The 24,060-nt window shown below is 36.7% G+C and overlaps 1 protein-coding gene, 1 long non-coding RNA gene and 1 other non-coding gene across 3 annotated transcripts; 2 read left to right on the top strand and 1 right to left on the bottom strand.

The window, feature by feature from the left end:
• The first annotated feature begins 2,043 nt into the window (after nt 1-2,043).
• On the top strand, nt 2,044-16,037 carry IBSP (integrin binding sialoprotein). Its single transcript, XM_017667096.3, has 6 exons — nt 2,044-2,097; nt 2,190-2,240; nt 2,336-2,413; nt 6,976-7,041; nt 11,018-11,191; nt 11,756-16,037. Exons 1-6 carry the CDS (start codon nt 2,044-2,046, stop codon nt 12,281-12,283), a joined length of 951 nt encoding a protein of 316 aa, XP_017522585.3. The 3' UTR covers nt 12,284-16,037.
• Nucleotides 4,523-4,643, top strand: LOC118972945 (small nucleolar RNA SNORA32). Its single transcript, XR_005062101.1, has one exon. It is a non-coding gene; the product is annotated as a small nucleolar RNA SNORA32 (small nucleolar RNA).
• A 4-nt stretch (nt 16,038-16,041) lies between the features above and the next one.
• Nucleotides 16,042-18,710, bottom strand: LOC140849595 (uncharacterized). The gene is made up of 3 exons (XR_012131675.1): nt 18,433-18,710; nt 17,410-17,479; nt 16,042-16,393 (listed from the first exon to the last, which is right to left on the bottom strand). It is a non-coding gene; the product is annotated as an uncharacterized lncRNA (long non-coding RNA).
• Between the last annotated feature and the right edge of the window lie 5,350 nt (nt 18,711-24,060).

Below are 24,060 nucleotides of genomic sequence, written 5' to 3'. Positions count from 1 at the left end.
CATATACAATATTTTTTTCCATATGTTATACATACATATACATTCAGTTTCAAAGTGTTAATATCCTATACCTCTAAAATCAGTATGGAAAAATATGTAGTACTAAAGAAGTAAATAATATTGGTGGTTTATCATACTCTTACCAATAAAAAGCTTGTACTTAGATTCCCAAAACTATCCTTTAAGAATGTTTGAATTGTTGTCTGTGTTAGTAGTGGTCATTATGGAGGTGTTTGCTTTTGATGAATCAGAAAGTAAATAAAATGAGATTTATATAGGTAGCCAATTGCTGCCTAAATGAATTACTTGTTTGTTTGTTTTTATATTTTCCCTGCTATGTTTATATCATCTAATTGTTTTTAAGGTTTATTATGAGAAATTTATGTAATAAAACCTCTTTCTACAGTTCTTCATATTTAAGTATTTAGCTCTTTTAGATATTGTAGATATTCCAACTCTTTTCATAAAGCTGCAGAGCAATAATCTTTTTTGCTGGTGGGTTTGACCATGGATGGCAAATTTCAAAGTATTACTTAGAGCACCCAATAACAATGAAAGCTTCTGAAACAGATGGGCCCCCTTTAGGGGCAAAGCCTCTTTATCCCCATGAGACAATCAAGAACTTTAGTTCCCAAAATGGAGAGGATTGTGAGTAAGTGTACAGGTAACAAAATCCAAAGACCCACTCCACCACAAAGCAAGTGTGACAGGGCCCAAGACAGCTTTTCCAGGCCTTGAACTTTACTCTGTGGACTGTTTATTTCAGCATCAGATACTCAGTAAGGATGCAGTAAATCTGGGCTCATGATGACAAAATGCAAAATCAACCTTTGGGGTACAGTATATGATATGGGTTTCATACATGTTAAATATTACTTTTCCTAGTGTACTTATGGGGAAGTTTTTATCACCATTACATATTGCTTCTAAAATATTGCCAAACCTGCCACTCTGTATGAGAAATCACTAAGTTAAACATGTATGACAGTGCAAGTTGGGTGGGTGTTAGGTAAGCTTTCAGTTAAGTTCATTTAACTTCTGTTAAAATAGGATTTTATCAAATAGAATAAAATTAAAATAGGATAGGATTTCATTATCTTCATTTTCTTATGAGGGATCTGTGTGGAACTGAGATCTTTGCATGGCTGCACATCCCAGGACTGTCTGGGAACTACTCCTATTCGGAGAGTTGCATCTTCAATTCTTCCATAGAGGTGAAGGTCTCCATGATGCCTATGCCCTGACCCTGGAGAGCCCCTAATCCATCCCACAACAGTCTCCCACACTAGCAATGGAAAGCTTAAATGGTGCTGGAGAATGCCCTTATTTGAAGAAATTTGCCCCTGATATTCCAAGGTAGAATTCTAATGAATTCTTATAGAATCATCCTTAGACTTGGCTGTTTGGTGCTACTTGGTATGAGAATAGTATTTCACATATTATGGATCATTTCACATACATTAAAAAAAATACCAAGTATTCTAAGAAATTTATAGAAAAATGGTTCCTAGGCTCCACTTTATAAATGAACTTTCAGTTCAGAACCTATATATACCGACATAGAAGCTGTAGGAACAATGGTGGAAAAGCAATCATTTAAATGTATTCAAGTTTTGCTTAGTTTTTAGTTATAAACAAAACAAATGGGTCACATAACTACCTAACAGTTCAATTTGCTTAGCTGGTATTCCTGGGCCAATAACATTAGGAGGCCTCCTTGGCTCAATGTGAGGTACACTAAGCATTCAAGCCCTTAGCAGAGATGAAGCAGTCTTCCACTGACAGATCGCAGCAGATCACAAACCAAATATGGAACTCAGGGTTATTTAAATAGATAGTGAAGTCAGTTTTCTACCACCTAAATAGAAGGAATGATTTTAAGACAAAAAAACAAATTTGGTCTCAATTAGCCAAAACTAAAATTGGACAGAAGTGAAAACAAATTAAATACTTCAAAAAAGTTAAAAGAGTAAAAATGTTACACTCTTAGCTTTAATATTTGTTAACTTGACTGCTTTATTAATTCCAGAAGCAATCACCAAAATGAAGACCGCTTTAATTTTGCTCAGCATTTTGGGAATGGCCTGTGCCTCCTCAGTAAGTTCTTTATTAAGAACCTACAGTTATTTCCACTTTTGTCTTTTTATGTAAAGAGAGAATATGTAATAATTAAATGTTCTTCTAAACAGATGAAAAATTTGCATCGGAGAGCCAAATTAGAGGATTCTGAAGAAAATGGGGTAATTAATTTTGGCATGCTTCCTTGGCCTGACTACACTCACTCTAGATTTAATGCACATTAAACATGAATATATCATTTATTTTGTTTATGCAGGTCTTTAAATATAGGCCGCGATATTATCTTTACAAGCATGCCTACTTTTATCCTCCTCTGAAACGATTTCCAGTTCAGGTAAGTATAAAAATTCGTTTTCTTTCTCAGCCATTAGAATTGTTTTAAAATCATCCATTTTTTTATTGAAGTATTTTTGATATACAATCATATTGGTTTCAAGTAAACAACACAATGGTTCAACAGTTACCCATATTATTAAATCCTCACCCCCACTAGTGTAGTTACTATCTGTCAAGTTACTATCTGTCAACACAGGAACATGTTACAGAAACCTTGGCTATGTTCTCTATGCTGTGCTACCATCCCAGTGACCAACTTATATTGTGATCAAGAATTTTTGTGCCCCTTTATCCCCCTCACCCTCTCTACCCACCCACCCTATCCCCTCCCCCATGGTAACATGAGTCGCTTGTCTGTCCTTGAGTCTACTGCTCTTTTGTTCATTTGTTTTGTTTTTATATTCCACAAATAAGTGAAATCATATGTTACTTGTCTTTCTCCACCTGGCTTATTTCACTGAGCATAATACCCTCTAGGTCCATCCATGTTGTTGCAAATGGCAGGATTTTCCTTTTTTATGGCTGAATAATATTTCACTGTGTATATGTACCAAATCTTCTTCATCCATTCATGTACTGATGGGCACTTAGGTTGCTTCTATAACTTGGTTATTGTAAATAATGTGACAATAAACATAGAGGTGCATATATCATTTTGAATCAGGGATTTTATTTTTCTCAGGTAAATTCCTAGATGTGGAATTACTGGATTGTATGGTATTTCTATTTTTAGTTTTTTGAGGAAACTCCATGCTGCTTTCCACAGTGGCTGCATCAGTTTACATTCCCACCAAGGGTTTAGGAGTTTAGGTGTAGGAAGGTTCCACCCATTACAATTCAAAGGGAATCAAACTTAACTACAAAACACCTAAATTCAACTCTCACTGATATTCAGCCAGAAAGACCAGCTACTATAAAAAGATTATTTTTAATATAATAACATTTATTCCTGAGTTGTCTTTGAAAGCAGAGATTCCCACACATGGAGTAAAATTATTTGTGCCCAGTCAAGAAGGATACAATAAAAGCAGACACCTTGGCACATTCGGTTCCAGCATTTTGAAAGCAGACAATTTTATCAGTCCCTGACAACCAAACTAGTGATGGGGCTGCTAACTGTCACTTCGTAGCTGATTCAGGACAGCTGTTTTACATCCAGTGACTTGGAGTCCTTTAATTGGTAGGGGAAAAACTGACTTAATAAATAGCAGAGACCATTTTAAAAAACATTCCTGATAATTAATAGTGATGGCTGAAGACTTTCTGTACCTCAGACCTGTGTAAGTCACTGGGGCAGTATGTCATACACTGGAGCTGAGCTACTGGAGATGTGGCTCAAAAGCTGCAGAGGAAAGAGAGAAATTCATTAAAGCTTGTGAAGAAACAAAACATTCTTAAAATTTGTAAACAAACACTAAAAATAAGAGTTTCTGTTTTACTGGGTTACCTGAAAAGAGGGCCTTTGAAAACTGGAGGGTGTGGTGTTGATTTTAAACATATGACAAACTAGATTTGTGCTATTTTGGTTACTATACAGTTTGGGTTCAGGGCACCAATTATGCACCCTTTGGCCCAGGACTCCTGAGACACTGAGAGCAGTCAGGGGATGCTGAAAACAACACCTCAGCACAGTGGCTTGGCATAACATTCTACCACATGTTGGGCTAAGCCATCTCTAACTCATACAATGATAGGAAATGATCATCTTAAAGTATTTCTAGCACCATAATAATTATGGGGAATGTTGTGGCCACAGAAATATGAGCACACATGATATAAGAGTGTGGGTTTTCAGATCTGTCTTCTATTCTTTGGTTCACCTCAGGTCCATGTGTAAACAGTGCTCATTTGAAAGTGTGCTCTGTTTTGCTCTTAAACTAAATGGAAGTGGTAATAAATTAAAATTTCTACCTAGTCTCTCAACTTTTCTAAAATATTAAGTACTCAGAGATACCCCTACCTAGAATTTTTATAGATATACATGTGTGGTCCAATCCAAATCTTCATAATGAAAAAGTATTAGGAGTGGTTATATGTTTCATTATTGATAGACTCAAAGTTCACAGATCCTTAAATAGATTTTTAAAATTCAAATATATAGTTGTAATGGTCATTACAAGGCTTTTATAATGCAGTTTCTCATTTGCTGTGCACATGACCATAAAAAAAATTTCCCACTAGGTTTTCTTTCTGCCACCTTGTTAGCATTCAGCCTACTGGGAACATGTTATTAACCCTTCTGTGATTTATTTCCACTACCTGGGACTATTTTTATTGACAGTCATCCTCACTTTGGAGAAGCAAAGGTGATTGGCAGTGGAAGGAATCACACCATACTGTTCTTAAAAAATTTATTGACTTATGTTGCCTATGTTACATAATAAAAACAACCCTTTACAGTTAAAAAATTCGAGTATAGTTGGCACACAATATTATTTGTATTGAAATACAATATTTCAAGTATACAACGTAGTGATTTGATCTACACTACTAAATGCTCACCCCTATAGTGTAGTTCCTATCTCAAAATCTCAATCATAATATATAAATTCTCAAATCTAAACCATGTATAATCAGCCACAGGAATGAAAGTAGAGCATAGAGAATATCATCAACAGTTCTGCAACATCACCCTATGCCAACAGATTGTAAATAGATCTTAACATATAAATTTTCCACAAATTATATGGATATGGGTCCATCTTAAGAATGTAGAATTTATAACATAGTTATTTTTAAAAAGAATCCAATAAAATATAGCTCCCAATCCAAAGTCTAATCTAATATTTATGATCTATTCTCCTACTTTACAACATTTGATTTCTAGGAATTTTTCCCTTACATGTCTACTTGTGTATTTTCCACAGCTCTTTATTATTTATTCTCTTAAGTCTACTGGGTATTTGGTGCCCAGATCATCACCCCAAAATGCATTTAGCTGTATTGCTTTTGGAATTCATGTTTTATTCAAACAAATCTCTCCTTATGTATAATCATTTCTCGAATACCAACTTGTGTGAAATATGACATATTTCATGTATAGCTGTAAAACTATCAAGTCTACATAACTTATCTGTAAAACTATCAAGATTACATTACTGGTCTATCTGCTTGGCTACAGAAATGGAAGTATAAATCAGCTTAACACCCTAAGCATTTTTAAATGAGGAAATGGCCTTTTTATGATTTCAATGATATTTGACTAGTGTGTAAACTCTTGGTGGGTAGGAATTTTATCTTATATTTCTTTAATCAGAGTCATCTCAGCTATCACAGTTCTTGACACAGGGAAAATGCCTGTATTTCCAACTTCATCTCGTGCTATGAACCTCATTGTCAATACAAGGCAGAAAAAAGGAATATTCAATTGGGGTTAGCACTGGAAGAAAGATAAAGAATCTCCTCTATTGTCTTAAAGGCTTTGATAACAGATGTTGAGATTTCTATTTCCTTTTAAAAAGTAGTAAAGCTCATTAACTTATAATTAGATATTTATATACAGACTCCTTGGTTAAATTATTCTCATTAAATATTGAGCTCTTCAGAGGGATGGTACTTTATCAATCTCCTAAATGAGTAAGTGAATTAATTTTTCTCTTACATAACTTTTACCTCATTTATATATAACATTATTTATGTATATATGCATACATATATTTACAGATTAATTTTAACTACATTCAAAATGACATATTTCATGCAAAGCTGTAAAACTATCATCTACATAATAATTATTGACATTTCATGTATAGCTGTAAAACTATTAAGTCTACATAATAGATTATTGATATACTCAAAGTTCACAGATCCTTAAATAGATTTTTTTAAATTCAAATATAGTTGTAATGGTCATTACAAGGCTTTTATAAGATTAATTTTAACTACATTCAAAATGACATATTTCATGTACAGCTGTAAAACTAAAAATTATATGCAAATTTAATTTCAAGTCAAATTCTAATTTAAATTCACCAGGAGAGCTCGTTATTTAAGAGAATCATCCAGTAAAAACTTATATTCTATAAGCATCATTTCATTTACATTTTACAAAGAATATAAACAATGTGATCTCTGTCTGCCTGAGATTTGTCTGGAACTGGGTAGAAAAGTCACAAGTGTTCTGGTCTTTAGATTCCTTCTCTACAAAATAAATTGGACCAGTTAACCCTCTTGTTTTCTCAGAGTTAAGAAACTTCTATTATTCATTGTTCTAGTTTTTACATACAAAATGTTTAACCTATTGCTTATGCTTTTGGGGTCAAAAATGAAGTATCTCATTTCATATCTTCATTATTGTAAAATGCTACTTTTTCTCTGATCTCATTTTGTATATGCTCAATCTAATCATACTTTTCTTACATTCACATGAGATTTGTTTTAAGTAAATAAATCAATCAGGATGGTAATACTAATTAGTTTGAGTAAATATTTGTGTGTATTTTATCTTATTTCAATGAGAAGGAAATTTTCTTTGGTGTTGAATACATGAGTATACTCATACATTTGTGTGTGTGTATGAGTTCATATGTATATTCATATTCATATGTATATATTTACTAGAGCAGTAGTGACTCATCTGAAGAAAATGGATATGGTGATAGCTCAGAAGAGGAGGAGGAAGAAGAGGTAAGGAATTTCTGCAGGATTTTTCATAACAAACCAGGCAGCACAAAAAACAAACAGGAATCTAGTCCACTATAGTCTGGGCTCAGCAAATAGCCATTGCCCACAGTGTTCTATTTTGGACAGTGGAATGTTATTTAAATTTTTAAGAATCAGCTAAAATGACCTGTTTAAAACACTATTGCAGTTTGGGGTCAAAGTTTCCTACAAGTAGTGCACAAAAACAAAAATGTTCCCATTTTAAGTGAAGAAAGTGTACATTCTGATAAAAAGGAAAAAGTATTATTTATACTAAAGTGGCTAGAACATAAGACAAGTACATAATAATCCTACATTCAGTGCAATACTTGTTTTAAGGACAGAAGTTAAAAACTCAACTTACTAAGTTGATAGTGTATGAAAACTAATCATATGCTCTACAGTGTTACTGTAATTCATCTGCCTTTCTTGACCCACCAAGTAGCGTTGTTCATTTTCACAGGAATTTCATGTATTTTTGTCTAATAATAAAATTCATGCTCTTACAGAAATGCAAATACTCAAGATGTATCTCAAATAATAAATATCTTCCTATATAGTACTGCAAATTAGTGTGGTTCATGGTTAAAATTCATCTCTATATCTTGGAAATTGTGCTAATATGTTTATAATTGACACTTCTGCACGGGAAACATACTAATTAGGTACATGTTCCTGGATAGTCAATTATAGCTATCCATTGGTTTGGGAACCTTCTAAACTCAGGTATTCTTACGTGCTATTTATGAATGGACAATAACAGTCAAAAATGGATCATGGATACACGTCTGCTATCTTGGAAACAAAACTGTGTGAAAACTTTAAAAAAGAAAGTTAATTTGATTTTTTTTTAAACCATAAAAGCAACGTTTCCAGTACATAATTTACCCTAATAGCTTAGAGGAAGGACTTATAAGAATGTCAAGCCAGTACCAGGAAAAGTGCCACCTACTAAATCCCACAAAATTTTGCCTGGAATTCCACATAGTAATTTTACACAAGAACTAAGCTAGGGTAATCCACTTAACTACAGCTGTGCTATACCGTGATTGTAAAATTGCCTTGCCAGCTAGATTTCTCAGTTAGATTACATATCTTATGGCAATGGTTCTTCACTTGGTCGATGGGGATGGAGGAAGATTGGTAGGAGTCCTTTAGGACCCTGATGAAATCACACACACTTAAAATTTTCTGCCAACAATCTCTGAACATTTATAATCCTCCTAGAACCTGTCTACAAACTTCCCATGACCCAGGGAATAGAGAACATAGATTTCATCTCTGCTTTGTGGGGGAACAGTGGTGTACCCTGTTTTGTATCTCCTCACTGCCTAGCACAGTTTCTTACACATATATGGTGCCCAGTAAATATTTGGTGGTTTAGTTTCAAAAACTTCAGAGGAATAAATGCTCCAAAGATCATCCACTCAGAGTGGATGAATAAACTTTGAGGTCTTCCATCCTAAAGAGATTCTAAAACCTCTTTAACTCCCATTGCTTCCCTAAAATTTCATTGGCAATTCAAGTTAAATACACAGAATCTCTCCAGGAGAGCTGTACTCACATGAGAAGGTACTTGGGCCTTTTGGTGATCATAGACTTTTCCCATTGCTAAACTATTCAGTCTCATTTTCAAAAAATTTTTGTCGAAATATCATGTACAGAACACAATTATTCTAAGTATATAGGTCATTGAAATTTCAGAAATTGGGCACACAAGTGTAACCAGCACCCATATCAAAAAGCAGCATATGCTTTGTGCTCCATCCATACATTAACAAGCACCTCCAAAGCAACTGCTGCTCTGACTCCTAACAGAGAGATTGCTTTTGCTTCTTTTTGTATATTATACAGATGGAATCATGCAGCATACAGTCTCTTGTGTGTGGGTTCTTCCACTCTCAACACTTCCATAGTGTTCTGTAGTTCTAATCATCCATTCTCATTGTCTGTGTTTCATTATGTGAATGCACCACAATGTATTATTCTGTTGTTGAGCAGGTGGGTAGTTTCCAAGTTTGGGCTATAACAGAGGGTGCTGCTATGAACATTCTACTACTCCTTCTGGTGAGCATATGAATTCACTTCTGGAGGCCATTTCATATAGAAGTGAAATTTTTAAGTCAAAAGGTATGTATATGTTCAACCTGAGCAGCTGCAACCCAAGCGATGTACTAATGTGAAACCCACACTATCAGAATATGAGGGTTCTAGTTGCTCCACATTCTCACTAACACTTATTTCTTTCAGTCATTTTAACCATTCTAATGAGTTCATAATACTTTTTAAGCACAAATTACTGCTAGTTGTTATATTCAAAAAGATATTTGGGGCATAGTACCCATCAACAGACTGACCTACTTTCCTTTTTAAGTCATTGCAGCAGGACATCCATAAATAAAGTGTCTAGGAAACGAAAGCATCTTGTAGGAAAAAACATGTAAGTCTATGAGTTGGGACTTTTAGTCATGACCTTGCCACTAATGACCTGCCATCTACTTGAACTCATGTGAGACCTCTGAAATGAGAGTACAGGACCTGACTAGCATATTCTCTTACTCTAAAGACCTTTCCTCCATCTCTCCTGAATGGTTTAGTGTGTTACAATAAAGCTAAACATGAAAAAATAAACAGTATGGTGTTAGTGGGATATTCAACACAATTAGCTTGGAGACTGTTTTGGGGTGGATTCCAGCAGTCCCAAGATTTCACTGAAACAGTGGAATTTATAGATTTGACAAAACAAATATATTCTCCTTTAGTCACTTTGTTTTAGTAATAAGGCAGGCTAAATCTGGGTTTTGTTTGAAGTCTTTAAAACATAGGTTGCCTAGATAAAGTTATCTTAACATCATAATCTCTTTAAAAAAATACACTGAAATGAATTCAGTTTTCCAGTACTCATTTAAGTATGAATTTCTGACTTTTAATATTAACTATGAGGAGATTAACTCAATTAACAAACCATTGCTTAACAACATGGGGTAAAGGCAAGAGAATACAATGTTAAATAAAATTATACTATGACTAATAGTATTATAACAAGCATTCATTTGAAGAGTATTAATTTTTAAAAACATCTTCACACAGTAACATAATATACAGCTAAGGACTTCTTGGAGCATTTAGTTTCTTCACTGTACATAAAATTTGGTTGTGTGTCAAGTGCATGAAATCTGAATACAGCATACAGCACAGAACTGGTTTATATACTGGGAAAAGACTTGAACTAAATATATCTTTTTTCTTTAGATAGGCTTGAAAGCAAATGAAACATATTCATTCTGTTGAGTAGTAAATAAGACATGCAATCAATTTGAAGATAGGTGTTTCTATAAAAAAATTCTTTCTGAAAAAATATCCTTGGTGTAGTACAGACAATTCATATAAATCCTAATCATCAGCAAAAACATCATGGTACATTAGAAAGGGCTCAGCTCTTTGAGTTAGAAAGATGCAGCCTCATTACTACTATGAGACCTTAAGCAAGTTATTTAGCTTTCCTGAGCTCACTTTTCTTTTTCAAAAGAATGAGAGCAGTACCTTACAGGGCTGCTATAAGGAATAATTTTTTAAAAAGGCATTAGTTCTCAGCTTATTTGACAGCAAATATAAGAATTAATTTACTACCATGCCTTAGTAGTTGTTGATAAGACTTTAAAAGCCTAAATCATGTATGGTATGAAGCTTTATTGTCAGATTTGCTGAAATTATCATATGAATATCTTTAAATTGATTAAATAGAATACAGAAATATCTAAAACAAACTATAGTGTGGTAAATAGGCGAGAGAACTTTGAGCTGAGTTCTGACAAGTGAGAAGCGAAAATGTCACAAGATGATTTGCCAACCTCGGGCAATGAGCTGGCTGAGATTTTCCCAGCAGTGGTTCACACATCCAAAAAATCTTGAATTATCTTCCAGCCAAAATAAATTTTCTTGCTCTTAATGTTTTCACCAGGAGACTTCGAATGAAGAAGAAAACAATGAAGAGAATCAAAATTCTGATGAGAATGAAGACGAAGAATCTGAAGCTGAGAACACTACACTTTCTGCTACAACACCTGGCTACGGAGAGGAGACCACACCTGGTATGGGGAATACAGGTCTAGCCGCCATGCAGCTTCCCAAGAAGGTAATAATTCCTCCAAAATGTTACACCAGATTTCATTTCTTTACTGAAGTCTAAGGTTATCCTGACACTATACACACGTATTTTATATTATCTAACTGTGAAACTTACTTTGAAAAAGCTGAAAAAGTGAATGCAGATTCAATTTCCCTGTTTACAATAAAGAAAGATCTTTCCCCAGGCGACTTCTCTCCCCGTGTTGTTACACTGACTTTCACAGACGGAGGGCAAGCATCTTAGCAATGGATAAAATGTCCTGATTGATGCCATCGCCTTTCAGGAAAGAGGTTTCCAGGGCAGAGAAAGTGAGTAGCAAAGCTCTAGGAAGCATCTGCCACAGTGGAAGCTTACCTATCAGGCACATACTTCTACATTAAAAACCAGTGACAAAAATATCATTCTGAATCTTTTTTAAACCTCCACCAATTCTTCTGTGAGTTAAATTGGCTGCAATTCAAAATGACATTTAAAACAAGACTTCCTGTGCAGCCTGGTTGGATAAAGTAATGGCCTTAAGTTTAACATTTGCCTGTCTAGATTTAGATTCTTTCAAACTTTTCCTTACAGGCTGGGGCTGTAAGAAACAAGGCCAAGAAAAAGGAGGAAAGTGACGAAGAGGAAGAGGAAGAGGAGGAGGAAGAGGAAGAAACTGAAGCGGAAGTGGATGGAAACGAGCACAGTGTCAACGGCACCAACAGCACAGATGTGGACAACGGCAAAGGCAGCAGTGGTGGGGATGATGGGGAAGGTGAAGAAAGTGCTACTGAAGCCGATGCAGAAGGAATCACAGAGGCTGGCGAGCAGGGTAATGGCAGCCCTATGGAAACAACTCCAAACGGTGGATTTCAGCCTACATCGCCACCACCAGAGTTCCGGGGTGCCACCCCCATGGCGAGCGAGCTCAGCACCACCAGCTCAGGCGGGGAGTATGAACCCACGGGCACCAGTGAATACGACAGTGGGTATGAAGTCTACGAAAATGGGAACGGGGAGCCCCGTGGGGACAATTACCGAGCCTATGAGGATGAGTACAGCTACTATAAAGGGCGCAGCTACGATGGTTATGATGGTCATGATTACTACTACCACCAGTGAAGGCCGCCTGGGATGAAGTCATCCATTCTGGCGTTTCGAGTGTCTACCATTTTCAAAGTGCAACTCAGGAAGGTACAATATAACAAATGTGCTTATTATAATGTGGAATGGAGCTCCTGTTCCAAAATGATTTCTATAATTGCTTCTGCAAGTAATGGGCTTCCTGTTGCTTTTCCCTGGTATGTTATTGAAAGGCCATTATAAATCAGGGCCATTTATCAAGTAGTTAACCAATCCATGAGATCAAGGTTGATTGAATGTTTTGAGGTTGTAGTTGTATAAATAGTATTTTTAATGTGCCTGCATTATTACTAACTGCTAAAATATATTGTTTGTGCAAGAAGTACTTCTAAGATGAGATTGACATTAATGACACTGTATATAATAAATGCTTATTTCTTTAATCACACTACTTAACACTGTATATTAGGTTTAATTATTATCCTCAAGTATTTTTATGTGACCTATATGTATATTCTATCTATAGGTTTGTACCACAAATAAAAATGCAATACTTCAAATGTGTTATAATTAAGAAGAAAAATGAGAGATTCAGAATTGAAAAAGGTAGGACCAGTAGGGTACAATTCAATCAATGGATAAAAGCTTATTTCCTCTGTGGTTTAAAACTCAGAAACACTATAAACATTTTCTTGTGGATAAATCAACATAGCTGAGATTTTGACATGCATGTGGGAATAGTCAGACATATACACCAGGGTATAAATGTTTTTTATTAGAGTTGCCAGATTTAACAAGTAAAAATATAGGATGCCTAGTTAAATTCGAATTTCAGATAAACAATGAAAAAAAATTTAGTGTAAGTGTGTTCCTTGCAATATTGGGCCTCTGTGAAGTATTTGGGACATACTTATATTAAATAAATGATTCATTGTTTATCTGATTCAAATTTAATGGAATGTCCTGTGCCATACCCTTTTCCTATTTGACTTGACTTTAGGTAGGGTAGGGAGAGGGATGGGGTAGAAAACTCTTAGATGTCTATATGCGCGTACATACACACAAACACACAGGCAACCAAAGAGGACTGATATGAAAAGCCTTAACTGCAATTTATGCCTTGATATAAACCTGAAAGCAAATTTCAAATGGGAATAGTGCAGGAAGGAGACAGTGAGTAAGAGTAAGAAGACAAACATTTATTCATCTTTCAATATATTCATTGAGAAGATGTTTTGGGCATCTGCTATGGAGCTGGGTAATGTTTAGACACTGGACATATGAAAATGAAGAACCCTGTCCTCTGAGTGATTTTTGTCTGATAACTAATGGTTGTAAGGCATCACATGCATCAACTAATTGTCTACTATCTTTTTATTTTGAAAAATACTAAGTCTTCAGAAAAGTTCGAAGATTACTACATGAGCACCCTTATTATATGTTTCACCTAAATTCACCAATGGTTAACATTTTGCCATATTGATGTTATCTTCTATCTATTTCTGTGCGCCTCTGCCTTTCATATACATATACTTTTTTGCAAATGTGGTTGGCAAACATAAAGAATGGTTACGGGAAGTGTGACATCATGATGCTTGACTCCTAAATACTTCAGCATTCAGTATAAGAACAAGGAATTCTCCTACACAGTCACACTGTCATTCTTAAGAAATTTAACATTGATGTAACTTTCTAAAGTACAGTCCATATTCAAATTTTCCCAGTTATTCCAATAATGTCATTTATTACTAACTCATTTATGCCTCACAAAATTCTTATCAGGTGGGTATTTTTATTATCCCCCATTTTACTGATGATTGAAGCTCAAAGAAGCTATGCAGCTTACACAGGGTCACAAGTGGGCAAGCTTGAGTTAAAACAAAGGCAGACTGGCTTTAGAATCTTTGCTCCTTACCAGTATGCTATATTCATTAGTGTATATTCATCAGTAACAGATGTTGAACCATAATGTGAGCAGGAAATCTCAAATGATGAGAACACTGCTGATAAATGAGCCTTGTCTTATTAGATCACAATTTTCTTAGACCCTGACATGTTTTATGACTTGAGCCCTAAAGAATATTTTCAAGGAAAGGCGATCTTCTCCTATTTTTGGTATATCTTTTTATACAGGCAGTTCGGTATTGTGCAAAGTCCATGAGCTCTGGAGTTAGATGGGCTTGAATAATGGCTATCAAAAGTAAATCACTATCGTTTCCTAGTCTTCATTGCCTCATCTCCTACATATGGAGTGTACTTACTGGGTTTCTGTTCAGGATCCAACATGTTATGAAGTACTCAGGATTGTCACCTCCCTCCTCTCCACTCCCCCTTCTGTCTCTCCTAACATTTAGGTGTATTCAATTATAACAGAATTGCCTGGCCATAAAATCTGTCTTTTGGGAATTCATAGTTTTTTTTTGTCTTAATGCATCTTTAATGACAAAGTCAGTTGATTAGGTTAAGGTCTTGGGAATGGTGTGATCAATACAGATAGTAAATATTTTTGACTTTGTAGCCATATGCTTTTCATCACAAATAGTCAGTCTGTCATTGTAGCAATAGCAGCCACAGACAATATGTAAATGAACATGATTGTGTTCCAATAAAACTTTATTTACAAAAACAGATGATGGGGAATATTTGGTCCATAGGCCATAGTTTCCTGACTCCTATTTTAGATGACTGTATAAAGTCATAACCATAAAGAACTGATTAATTTTAAACTTAAGCTATTGGTAATCACTTAGGATATAAACAAACTATCAGTGAGCTCACCACCTTTTCTTTTTTCCCAACTTGAAGCTTGGTCCTTTATTTCAAACTTTATTTTTAAAATTAATTAACATTCATGGTATTGGAAGCAGAAGTCTGTGACTTGTATCCTTTCTGCCACCACTTACTAGATGCTTCTGACAGTTACTGGACCTAAACACCTCAGGAAGTTTTATCTTTGATAAATAATATTCAAAGATAATTTTTCAGTATACTATCTTCTGAAATTTTGAGACAGGGATTATCAGGTATATTTCACCCTTTAGCCAGATGATGCAAAGCTTGATTCTAGATGTAGAATAGCTAATGTAAAATCAATGGCACAACATAAACTATATTTATGCTGTGCAGAATGGCCAGGTCCAAATAGGTAAGGATGCTATTTTCCTGAAAAGCCTTTGCTATCTTTCAAGTGGGATCCCCAAACTGGGCAGTTTTTCCTTGAGCCTTATCTTCCCCTTCCCCAGCTGCTCATATCATCAAATCCAGTAGTCTGATGGTTAATTCATGAGTCAGCATGACTGGGTCAAGGAGTGCCCAAATTAAACATTATTTCTGGATGTGTCTGTGAGGGTATTTCTGGTTGAGATTTAAATTTGAATGGTTGGGCTCAGTAAAGTAGATTGCCTCCCTCACTGTGGGTGGGCATCACCAAATCCATTGTAGGCCTGAACAGAAGAAAAGGCAGAGGAAGGAGGAATTTGCCCCTTTTGTTTCTGTAAGATAAATTCCAGCCGAAATAAGCAGGTGAAGAGAGGCAACAAAGGGCCAGGTAATTTATTTGAGTACCCCCGGGTGAGGTTCCGTGGCCTTCCTGTCACAGGCGAGGGAAGTCATGCGAAAGTAGACAGGCAGCGAGTTTTTTAAAGAAGGTGGGGGGAGGCAGAGCTTATATTTACAGCGGTGCGAGGATTGGCTAGCCTAAGGCACATTTTTCAGGTTGGGAGGGAGCAGCAGCCCGGGACTTTTCATCAGTGTCTGACGTGCTCCCCTCTCCCCCCCGCTCCCCCCCCGCCCAGTGCCTTCAACCTTACATTTCAGCCTTTGGGTCATAATGGGTAATGACTTAATTTGGCTACTTCTGGCTGAAAAGGGGCGTTGTGTCGGAGGGCCGAGGGGGGTTCGTAGCATGTAGCTATATCGCTCTGACTGCAAACATCTCACTCTTTCTCTAGAGGTCCTCACTTCACTCTGTCCAAGCTCATGGTTTTTGTTTCATTTTCTTTTCTACAGATAGAGACTCTAGCTGCTGCTAGGGAAAAGGGGCAACGATGGCTCTGGCTGCTTCATGCTGAGAAGGGACGCAGTGATGGGTGCAGCTAGGTTTCTATTACTGGTTAGTTGAGAGGGCCTCAGAAAGTTGGTGCTTTTATTCTGGAAGGACAAATTTGATGAGATTAAGAATGCATGGCTGAATATGAGAACTAGAAATATGAAGAGTTTAATTGAGAATTATAGCTAGGTATTATGGGGAAACTAAAATTTTGTATTGAGTTTACATTTTAATGACTAGTATTAGGATTTAGTATAGATAAGACTGCATTATTGAAACAATATTTTTCTCTAAAATCACCCTTATTTTTATTAGAAGTAGCTAGATTAAGAAAATAATTAACACGACTTTATTATTTGCATAAGTGCAGCAAGAAGAGCAATTGATTATATAGGCTCTTTTAAATGTGCTTTGCTGGAACTTTTTGTAAGGAATTTCAAATTGAACTTTTAAAGGCCTCTCAAGGCCAGAAAGCCAAGCCAGACTTGCTATCAGGTTTTGCCTGCAGTACCTGTAGATTTGGGTGAATTTTTCTCTTCTCGAGGTTTCCAAGACATCCTGAGGTTCCTGCACCTGCCAGGAAGTGACCTTCTTTACTCACCTGGTAAGGCTGCTGGGAACCCTGTAAGCAAGGTACCAGGCCAATTCTTCCCAGGGGCTTTGTTGGCTTTATATAGTCAACTTTAGTTCCTTAAAGTTCATATCCGAGTTTATGCACATGTCTCTCAGGTATGATGTTCCAGTCAAAACCTTGGTAATATAACCAGTGTTTTTAATTGGTCTTTTTACAAGGAAAGCAGATTCTTATTGAACTTGTGCAAATAAACATACTGCTATGAAATATAAAAATAGTTATTGAGAGTTTTCAAATTCTGGAGGGATCAGGTAGAGAGAAAGATAAGGTTTCAATTCTGCTTATAAAGGTAGTCATTTACTAAACTGTTGTCAGCTTAAGAAAAAAAGCTTAAAACAGTTTATCAACAACATTTGAAACAAAAAGCCACCAAATTATCTTCCTTAGTTTACTTAATCCTATGTAATACCTGTTTAGCTGAAATCTAGTTCTTTACTAGCTTAACAATAATAAAACAGTGAGTATAGATGACAAAAGACTTACAAATGACAATGGTTAAAGATCTGATGACGGCTTACTGTAAGACAGTTGTCATAGGGAAATTCTGATATTTCTGTAACACAAAACATTTAGTAACAAAGTTTAGCATTATTCTTTTTGACAGTGCTTTCTAGGTAATTAAGCAGGTAATTATATATCAGATAAATGAGTTTAATTAGCTAAATACTTTCTCCAATGAGAAAAGGTTCTTCTGACATGTTCTAGGAGCCCTCTGGAAAATATCAGTTAATTAGAGGTAAAAGTACCTTTTTGAATTTGATTTTGGGAAGTTGTCAGAAGAAAGTTTCTTTGGCACTTGCTTAAATAGGATTATAGGTTGCCATGAAGCAATACTTATCTAATTAACTAGAATGACAAGGTACTTCAAAGGCAAATAAAGAAGGCTACACAGTTATTAAAGTTTAGCTTTTAGTCCTTTTAATATTAAGATTTCATTTTCTTAAATATCTGACAACTCATTGAGACTTTAAGCTTGAGAAACTGCTTTGATAAAACAATTAGAAAACTTATTGCAATTTTTTAATATTAAGAGCAGATTAACAGTTAAGAAAACTTTGTCTTTTTAACTGAAAACAAAATTTTAATTTTGCTGTGTATTTGATACTGGGATTTATTTGCTATACTTATTTTTAACTATGCTAGGTTATTTACGAGACCTTTACTGAATATTAGACAAAGCCAAGCCTTTAGGCATTTATTCTTAAAATATTTAGCACATAACATTAACTTAAATCACATTAGGTAAACTTAGGCAGCTGATAACAAGGACATGCTTGCCTCAGCCAAACTCAGATTAGCATTAATGCTTAATACTTTTTATCATATTTCCTGGAAGTTTTAGAATGCCTAATTTTTACAAGCACTTCTTTTTAAATAAAATATTTTTCATCTATACACCTAGACACACAAAAGTACAAACTGAGGTACAACGACTACAGTCAGCAACACCCCCACACACAAAAACATATACACAGAGAGATAAACCAATATAAAGACTTGAGTTACTGATATCCAATTGCCTTCTTTCTCTCCAGCTTCTAGTTCATGGCTTCTGGAACCAGAGGGTGGGAGGAGCGTGTTCCGGTGGGGGAAGAGGGCGGTGAAGGTGGAAGGAGAGGGGGAGGGGGTGGTGCAGCCACCAGAAGAGGAGAGCAGGACAATGGCATGATTGAGAATGTAGGACTTTAAGATGGAGGCGACACGTGTGAAGACAAAGGACTTAAAGATGGTGGTGGAGAGAGGGGGAGGGGATTGCAAGCTGAGGAAGGCAGGCGACTGAGGTTTTCTGGTGGATCTGAAAAGGAAGGACTGGGCAGAGTAAGAGGCTGACAATATTTAACTGGAGATCGGGCCAGGAGAACCTGAGTTATTGAATGTTTACATAAAGGTTTGGGCGGGGGTGCAAAGTCTAAAAAGCCTGCACGTATGTGGCAATAATTAATCAAGGTGATGAGGAGGCTAAAACTGAAATTTCCCTCAGGGGGCCGGTGAGATTGATTGTCCAAGGGATACTGAGGCCCGGCCTCAGAGCAAAGAAAGACTATCTTCTGTTTGGGAACTTCCCAGGACAAACATAGAGTAGCCAAATTAGAAATGAGACACTGCAACGGGGTCTGAGCCTCTGCTTTCAAGGGCTGGTTCCCCATGTCTATGCCACTTCCCAACAAATCCTGCTGAGAGGAGCGCCCAGCATCCCAAGTGCACCAAGTCAGGGGAGACGTCCTGGGAGCCTGGGTGAGGGACGTCTCCCACACTGCAGGGTCAGGGGCGAGTATCCCGGATACTCGCAACGGATGGGCTGAATAGCCAGACCTGGATGTACGCACGATTTCTAACGGACCAGGTGAAACGGAGTTAGGAAGGGAAGCAGACCGTGAGAAACTGAGGGACTCATCAGAAAATAGTCCACGCAGCAGACAGCAGACTGTGGACCCAGGTCGGGGAAGGAGGGGGCGGGGCCGCCGGTGGCCGGTCGGGACCCCACACTCACATTCCTTCCCAGGTTTTGGCACCAAATGTAAGATAAATTCCAGCAAAAATAAGCAGGTGAAGAGAGGCAACAAAGGGCCAGGTAATTTATTTGAATACCCCTGGGCAAGGTTCTGTGGCCTTCCTGTCACAGGCCAGGGAAGTCACGCGAAAGTAGACAGGCAGCAAGTTTTTAAAGAAGGTATGGGGAGGCAGAGCTTATATTTACAGCGGTGTGAGGATTGGCTAGCCTAAGGCACATTTTTCAGGTTGGGAGGGAGCAGCAGCTGGGGACTTTTCATCAGTGTCTGATGTGCTCACCCCTCCTCCAAGTGCCTTCAACCTTACAGTTTCTTGCCTGCCTGTTTGAACAGGGGCATGTGTCTTCTCCTGCCCTTGGACTGGGACTTACACCATCTGCTTCCCTGGTTCTCTGGCCTTTGGACTCAGACTGGATTTATACCACTGGCTTTCCAGGGTCTCCAGCTTACAGATAGCCAATTGTAGGACTTCTCAGCCTCCACAACCATTTGAGCCAGTTCCTCATAATAAATAAACAAACAAATAAATAAACAAATATCCCTATGTTAGGTAGAAGGATAGACATGAGCAGCTGGGGAAGGGGAAGATAAGGTTCAAAGAAAATTTGCCCACTTTGGGGGTCCCACTTGAAGATAACAAAGACTTTTCAGGAAGATAACGTCCTCACCTATTGGGACCAGGCCAAACTGGTCCCAACCAGGTTCCATTGCAGGTGCAACTGAACAAGACTAAGAACCACCCCAAACCACACCTCATCATAATCTCACTAAAATAAAATTGTAGTGTTGCTCCCCCAGCAGCCCCCCACCTCCCCACTGTGGGCTTTTCTGTGTGATTTTGGGAAAGGACATGCTCACCAAGAGGAATGGATGTATAATTAGAACTGTCAATCAAATGACCTCACTGTCAAACAAAGAGGTGCCTCCAGGGAGGACATGGTAAATAGGCCCTCCCCTAGAAAATCGAGACGTTTGTCTACCTTGACTCCAGCCGGCTCCTCCCTTGGAATGTATTCAAATAAAACTTTCATTCTGTTTTGTGTCTCTGCCTTTCAGTTCTTTGTTTCGGCAGGGACAAGAACCTAGAACAAATTCGACCCACAACATATATGTACATGGATATATATTCATATATCCTATTGGTTCTGTTTCTTTGGAGAATCCTAACTAATACGAGTATACTAAACACTTTGAGAATAATTTTCAGTGCCCAACACCTGCATTGCTATTAGGGACCAACTTAGGCATGTCATATTCTCCAAAGATGGCTCCAAACCAAGTCCCATTTCACAAGCTCTTCTGCAATGTAACTCTGCAACTTCACCATGGTGTGGAACATATTTCTGCACTCCTTTGAATCTGACTGCTTTGACTAATTTAATGGCAATGATTCTGTAACAGTCCCAGGCTTAGTTCATGAAACTAACCTACCAACTTCTGCTTTCAACTCTTAAGAACCTGGAGGGTATCAGGAGTGGGGAGGCCTCCTGAGAAAGAACAGACTATAACAACATAATTTGCATTGGAACTTTTACTCTTAGACCAACAAATCCAATTAATGAGTTTTTGACCCACTGTGTATTTTAAATCCTGAGCCACTGTGTAGGAAACACAGCCTGTTCTGTTGGAGAGAGGCCAGATGGAAAAGCACCAAGGCCCTGTCTTGGGTGTGTAGCCCAGTCAAATCTTTGGATAACTCCTGTAGTTGCCCCTCTGCAAATGCCCCAAATGAGGGATCCTGAGTGAGGAGCCCACAGCGGAGCCAAGCCAACCCACAGAACCTTGAGAGAAAATCATAAATTGGTGTTTTAAACTTTAAGTTTGAGGTAGTTGGTTACACAGCAGTAGATAACTGGAACAGGATCAGATAAGCATAGGAAAAATTGGGGTCCATGTGAATTAAGAAAGTCATGAGAGAAGAGCTAAAACAAAGCAACACGACTGACATAAAGTTAAAAACTAAAAGCTGAGAGGACTAGATATGCCCCCATTTGGGCATATTAGTATATGTCCCATACAGTGAATAACTGTAAATGTTGTCAAGTTCTCTATCTTAAGAAGAGTCTTAGTCCTAAAAAACAAAAAGACCTCTGAAAAAGACCATTTTTAGAATGAGATATATCCCCCTTGAGGACACACAGCAAAGTTTTGCAGCCCCTTCCAGCAATGTCACTATGTCCTTAAAGGAAGGCCTGGTATCATTATAATTACATTTTAACTACATCCTCTGAGTTACATTTAAGGTGTAATAAGATATTTTTCTAATATAAAAATAAAAGCAAATTATATTGACATGTCTTCTCTTTGCTAGTAATAGCTGAATGAGTAAACAAATAGCCCAGAGAAATGAACACAGCTAGATTCATACTGTTCTGTGACCCTGTATCTGGCTGAAATTTTTATGTATTTCTGTTGAAATTCCCAAATACTGAGAGAAAAAAATAATAAAAACTAAAAATAAAGATAATTTTGGGGTAGATGAGAAAGTTGGTTGCAAGTGACATTTTAGAAAAGTGACCTTTTTTAAACTTAGGGCGAATATTGATACTCATGAATGAACATAGTTAAAACAGAAACATTTTCTTCTGCTAAAAACGGATTCAAGACTCCCAGCACACTCATTTTTTACTCTATTCTGGAGATCAATGGGGAATAAATACTTCTATGGAAAGCCTAAATCCTTAACGACTCTGTAAGGGTCATATGCCAAAGAGGAGATAACTCAACAAGGCCCTCTCTTTTCGTCTCACAAAATTCTTTTCATCTACTGATTTCAGAAGGGAAATGCTATACATTTTTGGCACAGAAATAGAGAGTTATTAGTTATATAATATATATATATAGTATATGTTTACCACTAACTGCCTAAGATGATACAGAGAAATATGGTACATAATAGTGTTAAGAATAAGTTGGGGACCAAGATTCTATAAGATAAAAATATTTCCTATAAATCTTTTTTAAAATAAATAAATTAATATTTATTTATATAAATTTATATAAATATATGTATTTTATAAATCTATCTAGATTTATAAATGTTTTATATATAAATTATATATATTTTAATGTAATACACACACACACACACACCCAAGCAACTGGGCCTAAAGTGCAAGTACAGAGATGATGGGTGGGATGTTCCAGAAACAGATGGGAAAACAAAGCAAAAGCAACACCTTACTCCTGTCTGAGGGTCCAATAGCTGGAACTAATAGTATAGGTTTCTAGTTAGCTAATGTTTTATATGATTATTCTCACTCAAGTGAAGGGTAAGAAATGAAAAAACTATCACAACATGAAACATGTTCAGTGAAGTACTTTCATGTTAAAATCTCTTTGAGGAGCAACTTTACATGTCAGCCTGGCCCAGGAAAGTTGGGCTAGGTGCAGATTGGTAGAGGTGCCTATTTACGACCCATCAACCAAGAACGGTAAGAAAGCCCAAGTGTCCTTCCTATTGCTTCCTAGTTTTGTTTTTTTTGTTTTGTTTTCCAGTCAAATAGAGATAGTGAGAGGATAGATAACCTTATTTTACGGAACCCTGCTCTTTAGTTTTAGTTACTGGTTCCTACGAAGTGTTATGGAAACACTGTTTATTAACACAAAAACATTTAGGACACCTATATTGAATTTCTAAAGTTTAGGCTCAACCCTAAAGGCAAGTTTCAAGAGAGGAGAAGTAATACCTCCACTTCATAAAACTTTAACAATAATCATTCTCAGGTTTTTCCCCTAGTTTCTTTTCTTCTCTTCAACCTTTCAGCCGGAATAGATTCTCTTTCTCTCTCCTTTTTTTTTTTTTTGCTTTTGTCAATTGTAGGTTCTAAATTTAAGTCTCAAGTTAAAATTTTTTTTTGAGTTGTGAATTCATTTTAGCTTTGGGGGCATATATATTTAGCCACTGCCAGTTTACTCCTTGGTACAATGAGTAGCTAAGTCAATTTTTTCTCTTAAAAGTCTAGGATTTCTCTCAAAGAACACAGGTTTGTCTAGATAGAATTAAAACTCGCCCATCACTTTAATGAATGGAAAATCTCTTACACTAAAATTCTTGGAGAGGAGAAACAAGGAAAAAGCACATGTAAGAAATATCTGAACTGCAAAATAATATCAATGGAAAGATAAATCATTTCTAAAACTGCCCCATATATGAGGCATATACTCTTCTACCTAGATCATTCAAAAGTATAGTTAATATTGTGGAACTGTGTAGAACTTTAAAACACCAGGAACTTGCTAACTATTATAGAGATTCCTGAATTATTCATTGCTTTAACAGAATATTAAAATGAGCATTTTTTGTGGCATTCACATCTGTCTCCTGCTTACAGGAGTGAGCTTTGTATTTCTGTTCAGTCTTATAGCTGCCTGTACACACTTGCCTGTCATCCCCGTCCTTTGCTTGCCTTTTCTTTTTAGCCTCTCTCTCTTATCACCAAAATCCTTTGCACACTGCTGAAATTTTAGTTATCAATACTTGTGCTGTCTAGAGAAAGAGCCTACCATAGGCTTTCAGGCTTCAACTCTATTATTTCTTTCAATATTTCATTGCTTTTTCCCCTTATCAAATAAGTCATGGAAGATGACATGGCAGGAAAATAAACAGTAAACAAAAGGAGGA

The sequence above is a fragment of the Manis javanica genome, chromosome 5, assembly GCF_040802235.1.
Source record: "Manis javanica isolate MJ-LG chromosome 5, MJ_LKY, whole genome shotgun sequence".
Classification (NCBI taxonomy): Eukaryota; Metazoa; Chordata; class Mammalia; order Pholidota; family Manidae; genus Manis; species Manis javanica.
This window is presented reverse-complemented; position numbering and strand designations above follow the sequence as displayed.